Genomic DNA, 17,400 nt, shown 5'->3' with positions numbered 1-17,400 from the left:
TTATTACTGGACTTGACCATAATGCTTTAGAATAGGGGTCACACTTTCTGACAGCTGGTATCAGAATATGTGACCCTATACCATCTCTATTTAAAACTGTGTAAAGCTAACCACATTTTCTCAGATTACTCACTATTACTTCACCTTTTCAGCTTCACAAAATATTTATTACTGGACTTGACCATAATGATTTAGAATAGGGGTCACACTTTCTGACAGCTGGTATCAGAATATGTGACCCTATACCATCTCTATTAAATATAGTGCAAAACCAACCAAATACTGTCAGATTACTCACTATTCCTTCACCTTTTCAGCTACACAAAACATTTATTACTGGACTTGACCATAATGCTTTAGAATAGGGGTCACACTTTCTGACAGCTGGTATCAAAATATGTGACCCTATGCCATCTTTATTAAATATAGTGTAAAACTAACCAAATCTTCTCAGATTACTCACTATTCCTTCACCTTTTCAGCTACACAAAACATTTATTACTGGACTTGACCATAATGCTTTAGAATAGGGGTCACACTTTCTGACAGCTGGTATCAGAATATGTGACCCTATACCATCTCTATTTAAAACTGTGTAAAGCTAACCACATTTTCTCAGATTACTCACTATTACTTCACCTTTTCAGCTTCACAAAATATTTATTACTGGACTTGACCATAATGATTTAGAATAGGGGTCACACTTTCTGACAGCTGGTATCAGAATATGTGACCCTATACCATCTCTATTAAATATAGTGCAAAACCAACCAAATACTGTCAGATTACTCACTATTACTTCACCTTTTCAGCTACACAAAACATTTATTACTGGACTTGACCATAATGCTTTAGAATAGGGGTCACACTTTCTGACAGCTGGTATCAAAATATGTGACCCTATGCCATCTTTATTAAATATAGTGTAAAACTAACCAAATCTTCTCAGATTACTCACTATTCCTTCACCTTTTCAGCTACACAAAACATTTATTACTGGACTTGACCATAATGATTTAGAATAGGGGTCACACTTTCTGACAGCTGGTATCAGAATATGTGACCCTATACCATCTCTATTTAAAACTGTGTAAAGCTAACCACATTTTCTCAGATTACTCACTATTACTTCACCTTTTCAGCTTCACAAAATATTTATTACTGGACTTGACCATAATGATTTAGAATAGGGGTCACACTTTCTGACAGCTGGTATCAGAATATGTGACCCTATACCATCTCTATTAAATATAGTGCAAAACCAACCAAATACTGTCAGATTACTCACTATTACTTCACCTTTTCAGCTACACAAAACATTTATTACTGGACTTGACCATAATGCTTTAGAATAGGGGTCACACTTTCTGACAGCTGGTATCAAAATATGTGACCCTATGCCATCTTTATTAAATATAGTGTAAAACTAACCAAATACTGTCAGATTACTCACTATTACTTCACCTTTTCAGCTATACAAAATATTTATTACTGGACTTGACCATAATGATTTAGAATAGGGGTCACACTTTCTGACAGCTGGTATCAGAATATGTGACCCTATACCATCTCTATTAAATATAGTGCAAAACCAACCAAATACTGTCAGATTACTCACTATTACTTCACCTTTTCAGCTACACAAAACATTTATTACTGGACTTGACCATAATGCTTTAGAATAGGGGTCACACTTTCTGACAGCTGGTATCAAAATATGTGACCCTATGCCATCTTTATTAAATATAGTGTAAAACTAACCAAATCTTCTCAGATTACTCACTATTCCTTCACCTTTTCAGCTACACAAAACATTTATTACTGGACTTGACCATAATGATTTAGAATAGGGGTCACACTTTCTGACAGCTGGTATCAGAATATGTGACCCTATACCATCTCTATTTAAAACTGTGTAAAGCTAACCACATTTTCTCAGATTACTCACTATTACTTCACCTTTTCAGCTTCACAAAATATTTATTACTGGACTTGACCATAATGATTTAGAATAGGGGTCACACTTTCTGACAGCTGGTATCAGAATATGTGACCCTATACCATCTCTATTAAATATAGTGCAAAACCAACCAAATACTGTCAGATTACTCACTATTACTTCACCTTTTCAGCTACACAAAACATTTATTACTGGACTTGACCATAATGCTTTAGAATAGGGGTCACACTTTCTGACAGCTGGTATCAAAATATGTGACCCTATGCCATCTTTATTAAATATAGTGTAAAACTAACCAAATCTTCTCAGATTACTCACTATTCCTTCACCTTTTCAGCTACACAAAACATTTATTACTGGACTTGACCATAATGATTTAGAATAGGGGTCACACTTTCTGACAGCTGGTATCAGAATATGTGACCCTATACCATCTCTATTTAAAACTGTGTAAAGCTAACCACATTTTCTCAGATTACTCACTATTCCTTAACCTTTTCAGCTTCACAAAATATTTATTACTGGACTTGACCATAATGATTTAGAATAGGGGTCACACTTTCTGACAGCTGGTATCAGAATATGTGACCCTATACCATCTCTATTAAATATAGTGCAAAACCAACCAAATACTGTCAGATTACTCACTATTACTTCACCTTTTCAGCTATACAAAATATTTATTACTGGACTTGACCATAATGATTTAGAATAGGGGTCACACTTTCTGACAGCTGGTATCAGAATATGTGACCCTATACCATCTCTATTAAATATAGTGCAAAACCAACCAAATACTGTCAGATTACTCACTATTACTTCACCTTTTCAGCTATACAAAATATTTATTACTGGACTTGACCATAATGATTTAGAATAGGGGTCACACTTTCTGACAGCTGGTATCAGAATATGTGACCCTATACCATCTCTATTAAATATAGTGCAAAACCAACCAAATACTGTCAGATTACTCACCATTCCTTCACCTTTTCTGCTACACAAAACATTTATTACTGGACTTGACCATAATGATTTAGAATAGGGGTCACTGATTCTGACAGCTGGTATCAGAATTTGTGACTCTATTCAAAAATCAAATCTTCTCAGATTACTCACTATTCCTTTACCTTTTCAGTAAAGCAATAATTATTGCAAAGGAGTGTATTCAGGCTAGGTACATATATTTTAATTCAAAAAGTGAGGCACTGTTGAAAATACTTATTTATTGCAAAGTCTACATAATAATCAAGCTCAAATAATGGGAAAACATGCAAAAGATACATACACATAAACACAAACCTTTCTGTCAAAACAAAACATAGTGATGGCCTCCGAGTGGTCCAGCAGGCTTTGCACTGCCTCTATGACCAGGAGCTCGCCGGTTCAAATCCTGTTTATGTAGTTGCCATTAGCTACCGGAACCCTCAGGCAGCAAAATTGGCCTTGCTCTCTCTGGGTGGGTACATGGCACTCTTTCCCCTCATCACTCCAAAGGATGATTTCGATCAGCACAAGGCGTCTGTGAGCTGATGATGCTACTTGGCAATGCTGCATCAGCAGCTGTTCAAAAATAGGCAGAGTCTGACTTCACCTGTCAGAGAAAGGGGGGGGTTGGTCTTCATCCTCCTGGTGTGTTGGGGCATCACTAGTATTAGGGGGAGTCCTAATGAGTGGGTTGGGTAACTGACCGTGTAAAATTGGGAGAAAATGGGAAAAAAAATGGAAATAAAATTATATATATATAAAAAAAAAAAAAATAGTGATCTCTTTGTAAGATAGCTCTCTTGCTATTGGCATGCAGCACAGCTGTAGCTCTCATTTATGTTGGGTTTCCCCACACAATTTAGGTGAAACCACCTAGTGCAGTCATCACACTGGATCTGTAATCAATCACATGCATATTTTTATATATTATATATTAATTGGATTTTCCATACTATACTATACTACTGTATACTATATTAAATTATGCTATACTATACCTATATATTGTTTAATTTTATTTTTATTAATGAAAAACATCTTACCCAGACAGTATTGCATGCTTGCCCTTTCTTTTTTTTCCCACGTTTGCTTTTTTCTGTTTCTCCACTTTTTTCTCCACAGTAGTGGCACACATCTTCGAGATTATCTGATTAAAATACAATAGTAATTGCAGATTGTGATGATCAGATTTTCATTACACATACTTACTTTATCAAAAATAGAATTATTGGTCAACACAAGAATTTTACCTGTCTCCTTGAGCAAAGTCATTGCCACCTCCCATCTGTAAGTCTGAACAGCTGATTTTGAATTAGTAAATGTCAGTGGCTCCTCTGCCAGAATATTCTCAGCGTACTAAGGAATGAAGAAATTAAAATCAACTGCCATATAAAAACACTTTCATATATAACTGTTAATTCATAGCGCTTGAAATGTTCTAAAACTGAATTTGGAACCCAACAATTCTTATGTCCAAAAATATCCCAAAACATCTATTTTGAATCTATGGTGTATATATTCAAATATGTATAATCTTTACAGTTATTGACTGGGCCATACATATATTTTTTTACTAAACAATTTAGCTTTATGAAAAACATCAAACAGTTCTTCAGTTCAAAATGGACACTTAAATCAACTTACTTTCAGCACAAACACTCCACATGACACAGCATCTGTCTGTAATGCATGAGGAACCGTTTCTGTTGTCCATGTGGACACCTCACACCCTCGCTTTCTCATGAATGCTCTAAAAAGAAACAAAGATTATTGTATATATTGTTCCTTGGCCTTCATAATAGACCATTTTTCATTATCATGAAAAGAGTACCTTGCTGTCCTTTCACATGTGACTAATTTTGTGGAGGCGTTTCCAAGAGAATCAAGCACCAAACTCCTTTTTTGTTGTGGAAAAAATGCCTATATAGGTGTAGAAATATTTGTATATCAGTCACATATAGTCACAGCAAAAAACACATAATATTACAGATACATTACAGTATCATTACAATTTACAAAATATCGTATTCTTACTGTCAGTATCCAGTGGTTTGGCTCGTTTACAGCTCCCAGAATCACTTGAAAGTTATTGGGGTCACACTTAAAAAAGGTTCAAAAATTATAAAATTATAACAAGACTTTAGAAAATCCATATAATACAGCATTATTAAAATGCAAAACAGTAATTTGCCTACCTTCAGTTTTGTGTTCTTCCCCTGCCACATACCAGTCATTTCAAAAGAATCAATGTATAGTGCCTGTTTGCCTCCATGTTCTTGATTTTTCTTGTGAACAATATGCTTCAGATAAGCATTGATCACCTATGAGGAAGAAAATAATGTAAATATCAATTCATATACATCACTTATGATGTTCTGTGATGTCACAGGTTGATAAAACGTAACGTAAAACGTAAAATATGTATCTTACCTCACTTTCAACCTGTTGATTGGGTGCTAGGTTGGCGATGTCCCAATAAAACAATTTGTATGGTCCAATTTTTGACAGAAGGACATGAACATTTTTTCCTTCCCAAGCCTCTTTCACACCTAAAGAAACAATTAATACAAATTGTAGAAAGGTCTTTCAATAAAGTGTAAAAAATCTGCAGCATATTGTGTTTTCTTGTTGCAATTTTCAAAATAACACACAGCTATTAATGTCTAAACTGTTGGCACCAAAATTAGATTCCTGTAGCAACCTGTGAAGCTCTAGTAAACTCCATGCCCAAGAGGGTTAAGACAGGGCTAGATAATAATTGTGGTCACAAAAAATATTGCCACTTTCCGCACAATTTGGCCATTTTCACTTAGGGGTGTACTCACTTGCCAGCAGTTCAGACATTAATGTGTGTTGAGTTGTATGAAGGCACAGCTAATTTTCTTTGTTATACAAGCTGTACACTGATTATATTACATTGTATTAAAGTGTCATATCTTCAGTGTTCAGATGAAAAGATATTTAAAAAAATATGTGAGGTGTGTACCTACTTTTGTGAGACAGTGTAATGAAGCTTTGTTGAAAGTGTTAAATGCCAACTGAAAATTTGTACTCAAAGAAACAAATGTAGTTTCTTGTGTATTTCTGGTGTATGTACTATACTGATGGTTTAATTTAATCTGCTCATGTATACATACATTTTTCTAAGGAGGAGACAGATGTTTGAGCAAAGATGGTTCCAGAAGGTGGAGAGGAGATGACAGGAGGTGGAGAGGATGTGACTGGAACTGGTAGAGAAGAGGTGGAAGTAGGTGGGGAGGTGGTAACAGCAGGTTGAACAGCAGGTTGAACAGTGGATAATGGAGAAGAGATGACAGAAGGGTGGAGGCTGGCAGTGGCTGGTGGAGAGGAGATGACAGTGGCTGGTGAAGAGGAGATGACAGTGGCTGGTGGAGAGGAGATGACAGTGGCTGGTGGAGAGGAGATGACAGTGGCTGGTGGAGAGGAGATGACAGTGGCTGGTGGAGAGGAGATGACAGTGGCTGGTGGAGAGGAGATGACAGTGGCTGGTGGAGAGGAAGTGACAGTGGCTGGTGGAGAGGAGATGACAGTGGCTGGTGGAGAGGAAGTGACTGAGGGAGGAGCGATACTGAATACATCATGATGCCCTTTTAACTTTTGTGGTATCCTCGGGGTCTGTTCATTGTACAGTTTTAAATGATCAATGTTAACCTTGTGGATGGCTTTTCCATTGGAGTCAACAAGGTCAATGCTTTTTCCTGCTACTTTGGTGATAGTAAAGGGGCCGAGGAATTCTGGGTCAAGCTTTCCTCCTTTTCGTTGCTGGCTGCGGATATTCTTTCTCAGAACTACATCCCCCACCTGAAGATTTTGCTGAGGGAGTTTTGACTGCAGCCTTTTTCTTGTTCTCTCCTGAACTCCTTCCACATTCTCCTGGACAATGTTCAGGATTCTGTCATGCCTCTCAATGTCAATTGCCACCAATTCTTCAGAAAGCACATTCTCAACAGTAGCATCAACCTGTAACAATGTATGGCAATAAACAAATAAAAATGTGTACTTACAGTACAGTACAACATCTGTTGGCTACATCAAGAGAAAATAACTGAACTAATATAAATAATGTGTGATCAAATAATGCAGACCTCATACAGCAAGCACACTCTTTGTCCTGCACAGATTTTATCTGCTAGATAATACATACTTTTATCTTTATTCATTGGTTAGTTACTATGCATTAAATGTTGTTTCTATGCATTTATGTTATTTCTGGTATAATGCAGTAATGTAGTTTTTGTCCTTTCACAGTAAAACAAAAAGGTCAGTTCAACCTTGAAAGTATTTGACGTGGTATTTATTTTATTAATTTCATTCATTTTAACTAGTTTTTAATCAGATTACTCAAAACTAAAAGCCAACACAGTAATACCAATAACTTACTTAAAACAAAAATGAGCAAATTTCTCTTTTCTACCTTATAATGTATTGTACAACAGTTATTGTTCATTAACTTGAACATAATTTAAATACTTCTTTAAAAAGTTACATAAAATATACATGAAACAAGGAGCCATAGTCTGAATACACCAGTTAGCAATGTCATTAATACGCCACCCATTTCACAACCCTCATGGCAGATTACCAGAAAAACTAGGCCTCTATGTGGAAAAACATATTCTACAGATAGAAGCCATTCCTCATTCTACAAGGAAGGAAAAAACTTGAGATATATATACTTAGTATCTCAATAAGAGCAATTTCTTAATCTTGCATTAATAATTTCTGTATAGACACAACAAAATCTTTATTGGGAACAACTTATTTCTACACTCACTGTCTCCTCTGATCATATAGGTCACTTTGTAGTTTATAATGCATATATAATACAGTAATTCCTGACTGTAGTCCTGTATCTGTTTCTCTGCATATAATTATCCTCCTTTCACCCTATTCTACAATCTGGATCAGGATCACTACTGGAGAGACCACCACAGAGCAGCTATTATTATTTGCGTGATGGGTGGTTATCCTCAGCATTGCAGTGATTAGCACTGATTAGCATGGTGGTGTATGAGGTGTTAGTGTGTGTTTTGCTGGTACAAGTGGATCAGATACAGCAGTACTGCTGGAGTTTTTAAACGTTCACTCATTGTCTATCACTCTACTAGTCACTCCTATCTACAGCTGCTCCACCTTGTAAAAGAGACATAAGCTCTGAATCTTTTGCAGCACTGTTTGTGTTGGTCACCTCTAGTCCTTTATCAGTGCTTACAGGATGCTACCAACAAGACAATGCCCAAAATAATGTTGCCCACAGGACGCCACCCATAAGATGCTTTTGGTGGACTATTTTTAGTCCAGCAAGGACACTGCAGCTCAACACATGCAAAAACACCATCACCATGTCAGTGTCACTGCAATGCTGAGAATGTCCCATCACCCAAATAATAGCTGCTCATTGTATGTGTATCCTCTTAAAAGAACACATTTTACTTAACCTGATAGTCCTCTGGCACCTCAGCAGGATAACGTGCTTCTCTCCCGAACATCAAAAAGAATGGGGAGAACCGTGTGGTTAACTGCTTTTTTGTGCGCAGTCCAAACATTACTGCATCCAGGTACAGATCCCAGTTGTTAGGTTTCTCATCCACCATCTTGCCAAGAGCTCTAAACATGACAAACACATACACAATTTGACATATACATACACAAGTAGCCATAATATTTATAAACATCATTATCTAAATCATTATATGAAAAGCAACACTTTTTAGTAGCTTAACGAAGAATGTAATGACAGCCTTAACAGTCTTTGTTTTACCTTTGTATAGTTCCGTTCAGTCTCTCCACCAACCCATTAGTTTGAGGATGATATGGGGCACAGAGACTTCTTCTAATGCCAAGTACTTCACACACTTGTGAGTTAATCTACAGAATAAGAAAAAAATAATAAAACATATTGGAAATATATGTGTATTGACATAGACTTTTGCTTTACCCCAAGAAACAGTAGATATTTTTTCCATTCATAAAGGTAAACATGAAAAGCAATTATATTGTAAAGAAACATTCTATTTAAAATGTGAGTATGATTCACTGAAGTACAACCCCAATTCAAGTTGGGATGTTGTGTAAAAAAAGAATATGATGATGTGCAAATGCTTTTCAAGCTATATTTAATTGAATACACTAAAAGGACAAGATATTTAATGTTCAAACGGATAAACTTTATTGTTTTTTTTGCAAATATTCACTCACTTTGAATTTGATGCAACACGTTCCAAAAAAGTTGGGACAGGGGCAACAAAAGAGTGGTGAAGTTTAGGAATGCTCAAGAAAACACTTGTTTGGAACATCCCACAGATGAACAGGTTAATTGGAAACAGGTAAGGGTCATGACTGTTGTCGGGAAAGGCCGCACTACCCCTTACAGCGCCGTTTCCAGTGCGTTTCCCCCTGAGTTCTTTTAAATGGTTGAGATGAGTAGAGAAGTCAAGAAGAGTCAGGATACCAAAGTCTTCAGCTAATTTAACAGTTTATTTCAGAAGATCTTCCGGGAACAATGCTCCGCTCAGAGAGTCGAGGAGAATGTTCGAAAACCAAAAGACATACACAAGATTATATAGATCATCCCACTATGGTGTGAGTGAAGAAGGTTGAACAGCCCCCCCCTTTGGTCCCATAAACTGTATCCTATCTTGACATGACCCCGTGCCTGCCTGACACCTACGTCTTCAGTATAATAAATCTATTGTCCTCCCGCCTGGTTCTGACAACATAAATAATAAAAAATAAATAATAAAATAAAGTTTATCTGTTGGAACATTAACTATCTTGTATTGTGTTAATGAATATCGGTTGAAAAGGATTTACAACACACATTAGACAGATTGGCAGACAGAACTATCAGAGCACTGCGCTTTGTCAGTTTAAGGCCATCCTTTAATTGGCCTTTGCCAATGTAGGGCCAGGATTGATCATATGTGGCCCTTATTTTATCTGAAACATACCAAAAAAATTTCCTTCATTGCTAAAAGGCACAATTCTACTAATATTTATCCAAAATATCTAATAGAAATGTATAAAATCGGATTCTCAGGTCTGGACAACTGCTTTAACTAATTTGAATTTAAGGAGATATGAAGTGAACTAATGGCTAGATGTTTAGGATGGAGGGGTAGGACAGTCCAGCACAGTAAAGTATAATATATTGCGATCTACATGACAGCAGACAGCTGTACAAAATCATTTGCAATTGCACTCCAAAGCATTTGCTGTTTCTGTAAAATTATGACAAATGGTTTCTGTGATGAGCACAATTGATTAGATGATGTGAAAATTAATTAATATTTTTGAGAAATTAAATGTTAATCTGCTCTAAAGGGACAGAGAAAAACTGTAAAATAATCATAAAGGAATAAAAATACTCACAGCATTGACAAATTCTCTACCTTGGTCAGTCAGAATCCGTTTTGGCACTTCAAATTGGTAGACAAATTTCAAAATGCTCTGTGTGACCTCTTCTGCAGACTTTGATTTTAGTGCATATGCCTGAGTCCACCTAGTACAATAGTCAATTATGACACATATGTACTGGTGGTTTTGCTCTGTCTTCACAAGCTTGCCGATGAGATCCATTCCCACCAATTCAAATGGAACTTTGGTCTGTCAAAAAAGGCAAAAACATACATATATACATTTATAATATTCATTGTAGGAAAAGAACAGAAACTAGTAAAAACCTGACCATAATAATACATACAAACATACATACAGATTTAAATTCCAGCATTGATTATTGAATCAATCAGGAATAAGAACAAATATTTAGCATTTTTGATAGTGACAAAATTGATTTATTTAACAATCAATAGATTTATGAAACCTACAGTCAGTATGGTATCTTTTTAGTAAGTATAAACATCAGTATAACCTATCTTTGGTAATTGTGTGCAGACTCTTTTACAACCTATGATTAATAATAATAAAAAAATGTCACAAGTGATTTGCAAAAATTGTATTTTACAACACAATGCCAATGCTTCACATGTCAGGGTGAAGACAATTTAAGTAATGTGAGGAGCATATTTCGTAAATTTGTACAGTCCTGACCCTGATATGTAGCCAACAATTGTAGAAAAATCTCCTACTTCATTATGACTACTGTTACTGTATACTAGAACAAATAAAAGAGAAAAAAAAAACACATCAGAGGACTTGAGTAAATAATTTGGCTCCTTTCGTGACTGCTCAATCAGTGTCTAAATCTAACTTGACAATATAATTTAAAAAGGTATTATAGTATAGGTAGTATACTGTCACATTTGTTCATTTTATTTACTTGAAAATATATGGGCCAGAAGACTCAGTCACAACTGGGCCAAAACAAAGGCAAGGATGAGGCCCACAAGTGTGCCAGATAAAAAAGGGGTATTTTAAGTACTCACAAGGATTAAATATGCAAGTGTTATTTAGCAACTGATGTAAGTGTATACCTTGATCGGCTTGTATTCCGTGCTGGCCTTTACATCTCTCTTGTTTTTCTGGCAAACTGTGCACTGTGACACCTATATCAAAATATGAATAGATAAACATAATACGATCCCACAGTTGATTTGCTGAAGTAAGAAGTAATTGCAACTCAACATGATTAAATATATAAACATACCCATTTCTCAATATCCCCAGACATGCCAGGCCAGTAGAATCTTTGAGAGATTGCATCCCTTGTCTTTATTTGCCCACAGTGAGCTCCGATTCCACTACTGTGAAACTCGACAAAGAGAGCATCAGCCTCTGCCGCACTACACACCACCTTCACCTTGCACTCTTTTTCGGTTCCCCTGTGTCTTATGTAGTACAGTTCGTTGTCTAAAGAAGTCAACAGAAATCATCATGACTGACGTTTCTACAACATATGCAGGCACATATTACAGACAATAATTAGTATCACTAACAAAATAACCATTTTGAAGTATGTTAATGGCCTGTATCCTTACCAGTGATGCAGAAATTGGATGCCCTCCGTCTCAGTATGTACCTCTGATGCTTATCAAAAACATCAGGGTATTTGCCAGTGAGAAGAAATTCTCTGATTTCTTTGGCAGTTTTGGAGTCCATAATAAAATCAATCCATGTACCGTATACCGTAATCCGAAACTAGCTAACTTGACCACAACTAAAAAAAAACATCAGTTACAGAGCATGATGGGGGAAAACAGCCCCTCCCCCAACCCTACGTTTAATGTCCATGCACTGCAAGTGTAAACAATCAATATATTACACATTTTCTTCTTAAATATTAGTGTTCTCACACACTTAAAAATTATTATTATTATTATTATTATTATTATTATTTTAATGCCTAAGAAACAGATTGAAAGGACTAAGTGAAGGAATGCTGAGTAAACTGATTTGAAAAGATTTGAAAAGATTTAATTGGTTTCACACAATTTTAAATGAAGATGGAATAGGGTCACATATTCTGATGCCCGCTGTCAGAAAGTGTGACCCCTATTCTAAATCATTATGGTCAAGTCCAGTAATAAATGTTTTGTGTAGCTGAAAAGGTGAAGTAATAGTGAGTAATCTGAGAAGATTTTATTGGTTTTACACTATTGTATGTGGAGATGGTATAGGGTCACATATTCTGATACCAGCTGTCAGAAAGTGTGACCCCTATTCTAAATCATTATGGTCAAGTCCAGTAATAAATATTTTGTATAGCTGAAAAGGTGAAGTAATAGTGAGTAATCTGACAGTATTTGGTTGGTTTTGCACTATATTTAATAGAGATGGTATAGGGTCACATATTCTGATACCAGCTGTCAGAAAGTGTGACCCCTATTCTAAATCATTATGGTCAAGTCCAGTAATAAATGTTTTGTATAGCTGAAAAGGTGAAGTAATAGTGAGTAATCTGAGAAGATTTTATTGGTTTTACACTATTGTATGTGGAGATGGTATAGGGTCACATATTCTGATACCAGCTGTCAGAAAGTGTGACCCCTATTCTAAATCATTATGGTCAAGTCCAGTAATAAATATTTTGTATAGCTGAAAAGGTGAAGTAATAGTGAGTAATCTGACAGTATTTGGTTGGTTTTGCACTATATTTAATAGAGATGGTATAGGGTCACATATTCTGATACCAGCTGTCAGAAAGTGTGACCCCTATTCTAAATCATTATGGTCAAGTCCAGTAATAAATGTTTTGTGTAGCTGAAAAGGTGAAGTAATAGTGAGTAATCTGAGAAAATGTGGTTAGCTTTACACAGTTTTAAATAGAGATGGTATAGGGTCACATATTCTGATACCAGCTGTCAGAAAGTGTGACCCCTATTCTAAATCATTATGGTCAAGTCCAGTAATAAATGTTTTGTGTAGCTGAAAAGGTGAAGGAATAGTGAGTAATCTGAGAAGATTTGGTTAGTTTTACACTATATTTAATAAAGATGGCATAGGGTCACATATTTTGATACCAGCTGTCAGAAAGTGTGACCCCTATTCTAAAGCATTATGGTCAAGTCCAGTAATAAATATTTTGTATAGCTGAAAAGGTGAAGTAATAGTGAGTAATCTGACAGTATTTGGTTGGTTTTGCACTATATTTAATAGAGATGGTATAGGGTCACATATTCTGATACCAGCTGTCAGAAAGTGTGACCCCTATTCTAAATCATTATGGTCAAGTCCAGTAATAAATATTTTGTATAGCTGAAAAGGTGAAGTAATAGTGAGTAATCTGACAGTATTTGGTTGGTTTTGCACTATATTTAATAGAGATGGTATAGGGTCACATATTCTGATACCAGCTGTCAGAAAGTGTGACCCCTATTCTAAATCATTATGGTCAAGTCCAGTAATAAATGTTTTGTGTAGCAGAAAAGGTGAAGGAATGGTGAGTAATCTGACAGTATTTGGTTGGTTTTGCACTATATTTAATAGAGATGGTATAGGGTCACATATTCTGATACCAGCTGTCAGAAAGTGTGACCCCTATTCTAAATCATTATGGTCAAGTCCAGTAATAAATATTTTGTGAAGCTGAAAAGGTTAAGGAATAGTGAGTAATCTGAGAAAATGTGGTTAGCTTTACACAGTTTTAAATAGAGATGGTATAGGGTCACATATTCTGATACCAGCTGTCAGAAAGTGTGACCCCTATTCTAAATCATTATGGTCAAGTCCAGTAATAAATGTTTTGTGTAGCTGAAAAGGTGAAGGAATAGTGAGTAATCTGAGAAGATTTGGTTAGTTTTACACTATATTTAATAAAGATGGCATAGGGTCACATATTTTGATACCAGCTGTCAGAAAGTGTGACCCCTATTCTAAAGCATTATGGTCAAGTCCAGTAATAAATATTTTGTATAGCTGAAAAGGTGAAGTAATAGTGAGTAATCTGACAGTATTTGGTTGGTTTTGCACTATATTTAATAGAGATGGTATAGGGTCACATATTCTGATACCAGCTGTCAGAAAGTGTGACCCCTATTCTAAATCATTATGGTCAAGTCCAGTAATAAATATTTTGTATAGCTGAAAAGGTGAAGTAATAGTGAGTAATCTGACAGTATTTGGTTGGTTTTGCACTATATTTAATAGAGATGGTATAGGGTCACATATTCTGATACCAGCTGTCAGAAAGTGTGACCCCTATTCTAAATCATTATGGTCAAGTCCAGTAATAAATATTTTGTATAGCTGAAAAGGTGAAGTAATAGTGAGTAATCTGACAGTATTTGGTTAGTTTTACACTATATTTAATAAAGATGGCATAGGGTCACATATTTTGATACCAGCTGTCAGAAAGTGTGACCCCTATTCTAAAGCATTATGGTCAAGTCCAGTAATAAATGTTTTGTGTAGCTGAAAAGGTGAAGTAATAGTGAGTAATCTGACAGTATTTGGTTGGTTTTGCACTATATTTAATAGAGATGGTATAGGGTCACATATTCTGATACCAGCTGTCAGAAAGTGTGACCCCTATTCTAAATCATTATGGTCAAGTCCAGTAATAAATATTTTGTGAAGCTGAAAAGGTGAAGTAATAGTGAGTAATCTGAGAAAATGTGGTTAGCTTTACACAGTTTTAAATAGAGATGGTATAGGGTCACATATTCTGATACCAGCTGTCAGAAAGTGTGACCCCTATTCTAAATCATTATGGTCAAGTCCAGTAATAAATGTTTTGTGTAGCTGAAAAGGTGAAGGAATAGTGAGTAATCTGAGAAGATTTGGTTAGTTTTACACTATATTTAATAAAGATGGCATAGGGTCACATATTTTGATACCAGCTGTCAGAAAGTGTGACCCCTATTCTAAAGCATTATGGTCAAGTCCAGTAATAAATGTTTTGTGTAGCTGAAAAGGTGAAGTAATAGTGAGTAATCTGACAGTATTTGGTTGGTTTTGCACTATATTTAATAGAGATGGTATAGGGTCACATATTCTGATACCAGCTGTCAGAAAGTGTGACCCCTATTCTAAATCATTATGGTCAAGTCCAGTAATAAATATTTTGTGAAGCTGAAAAGGTGAAGTAATAGTGAGTAATCTGAGAAAATGTGGTTAGCTTTACACAGTTTTAAATAGAGATGGTATAGGGTCACATATTCTGATACCAGCTGTCAGAAAGTGTGACCCCTATTCTAAAGCATTATGGTCAAGTCCAGTAATAAATGTTTTGTGTAGCTGAAAAGGTGAAGGAATAGTGAGTAATCTGAGAAGATTTGGTTAGTTTTACACTATATTTAATAAAGATGGCATAGGGTCACATATTTTGATACCAGCTGTCAGAAAGTGTGACCCCTATTCTAAAGCATTATGGTCAAGTCCAGTAATAAATGTTTTGTGTAGCTGAAAAGGTGAAGGAATAGTGAGTAATCTGACAGTATTTGGTTGGTTTTGCACTATATTTAATAGAGATGGTATAGGGTCACATATTCTGATACCAGCTGTCAGAAAGTGTGACCCCTATTCTAAATCATTATGGTCAAGTCCAGTAATAAATATTTTGTATAGCTGAAAAGGTGAAGTAATAGTGAGTAATCTGACAGTATTTGGTTGGTTTTGCACTATATTTAATAGAGATGGTATAGGGTCACATATTCTGATACCAGCTGTCAGAAAGTGTGACCCCTATTCTAAATCATTATGGTCAAGTCCAGTAATAAATATTTTGTGAAGCTGAAAAGGTGAAGTAATAGTGAGTAATCTGAGAAAATGTGGTTAGCTTTACACAGTTTTAAATAGAGATGGTATAGGGTCACATATTCTGATACCAGCTGTCAGAAAGTGTGACCCCTATTCTAAATCATTATGGTCAAGTCCAGTAATAAATGTTTTGTGTAGCTGAAAAGGTGAAGGAATAGTGAGTAATCTGAGAAGATTTGGTTAGTTTTACACTATATTTAATAAAGATGGCATAGGGTCACATATTTTGATACCAGCTGTCAGAAAGTGTGACCCCTATTCTAAAGCATTATGGTCAAGTCCAGTAATAAATGTTTTGTGTAGCTGAAAAGGTGAAGTAATAGTGAGTAATCTGACAGTATTTGGTTGGTTTTGCACTATATTTAATAGAGATGGTATAGGGTCACATATTCTGATACCAGCTGTCAGAAAGTGTGACCCCTATTCTAAATCATTATGGTCAAGTCCAGTAATAAATATTTTGTGAAGCTGAAAAGGTGAAGTAATAGTGAGTAATCTGAGAAAATGTGGTTAGCTTTACACAGTTTTAAATAGAGATGGTATAGGGTCACATATTCTGATACCAGCTGTCAGAAAGTGTGACCCCTATTCTAAAGCATTATGGTCAAGTCCAGTAATAAATGTTTTGTGTAGCTGAAAAGGTGAAGTAATAGTGAGAAATCTGAGAAGATTTTATTGGTTTTACACTATTGTATGTGGAGATGGTATAGGGTCACATATTCTGATACCAGCTGTCAGAAAGTGTGACCCCTATTCTAAATCATTATGGTCAATTCCAGTAATAAATGTTTTGTATAGCTGAAAAGGTGAAGGAATGGTGAGTAATCTGACAGTATTTGGTTTGTTTTACACTATATTTAGTATAGATGGTATAGGGTCACATATTCTGATACCAGCTGTCAGAGAGTGTGACCCCTATTCTAAGGCATTATGGTCAAGTCCAGTAACTAATGTTTTGTGTAGCTGAAAAGGTGAAGGAATGGTGAGTAATCTGAGAAAATGTGGTAAGTTTTAAACTATATTTAATAAAGATGGTATAGGGTCACATATTTTGATACCAGCTGTCAGAAAGTATGACCCCTATTCTAAAGCATTACGATCAAGTCCAGTAATAAATGTTTTGTAAAGCTGAAAATGTGAAGGAATAGTGAGTGAAGATTTGGTTGGTTTTACACGGAGATGAATAGTGTCACATATTCTGATGTCAGATGTCAGAGTTTGAGTAAAGGCCAGTGATTGCCTCACTCTCACAAAAAAAACTTTATAACTCATGT

General features: G+C 35.6%; 2 protein-coding genes across 4 annotated transcripts in view; one reads left to right on the top strand and one right to left on the bottom strand.

The window, feature by feature from the left end:
• The window catches only part of si:dkey-151g10.3 (serine/threonine-protein kinase WNK2), a 98,790-nt gene that overhangs the window by 3,841 nt on the left and 77,549 nt on the right, over positions 1–17,400 (top strand). The gene's annotated exons all lie outside the window — the stretch shown is intronic.
• On the bottom strand, positions 3,172–8,562 carry LOC125780573 (uncharacterized). The gene is made up of 11 exons (XM_049462943.1): positions 8,407–8,562; positions 6,538–6,928; positions 6,085–6,285; positions 5,378–5,496; positions 5,143–5,268; positions 4,982–5,047; positions 4,779–4,867; positions 4,592–4,697; positions 4,198–4,303; positions 3,991–4,094; positions 3,172–3,646 (listed from the first exon to the last, which is right to left on the bottom strand). The coding sequence occupies exons 1-11, from the start codon at positions 8,560–8,562 to the stop codon at positions 3,551–3,553; spliced, it is 1,560 nt and encodes a 519-aa protein (XP_049318900.1). The 3' UTR covers positions 3,172–3,550.

Source organism: Astyanax mexicanus, chromosome 13 (assembly GCF_023375975.1).
Source record: "Astyanax mexicanus isolate ESR-SI-001 chromosome 13, AstMex3_surface, whole genome shotgun sequence".
Classification (NCBI taxonomy): domain Eukaryota; kingdom Metazoa; phylum Chordata; class Actinopteri; order Characiformes; family Acestrorhamphidae; genus Astyanax; species Astyanax mexicanus.
Note: the sequence above shows the minus strand (reverse complement) of the source record. Positions and strands in the feature narration are given on the sequence as shown.

Bases quoted from the DNA above. Each gene is read 5' to 3' on its own strand.
- LOC125780573 (XM_049462943.1), bottom strand. From the start codon at position 8,562: ATGGTGGATGAGAAACCTAACAACTGGGATCTGTACCTGGATGCAGTA. The intron at 5,497-6,084 runs GTATGTATACAT...TTGTTTCTTTAG, and splicing joins TGTCTCCTCCTTAGAAAAAT to GTGTGAAAGAGGCTTGGGAA. The intron at 3,647-3,990 runs GTAAGATGTTTT...TTACACGGTCAG, and splicing joins AAGCATGCAATACTGTCTGG to TTACCCAACCCACTCATTAG.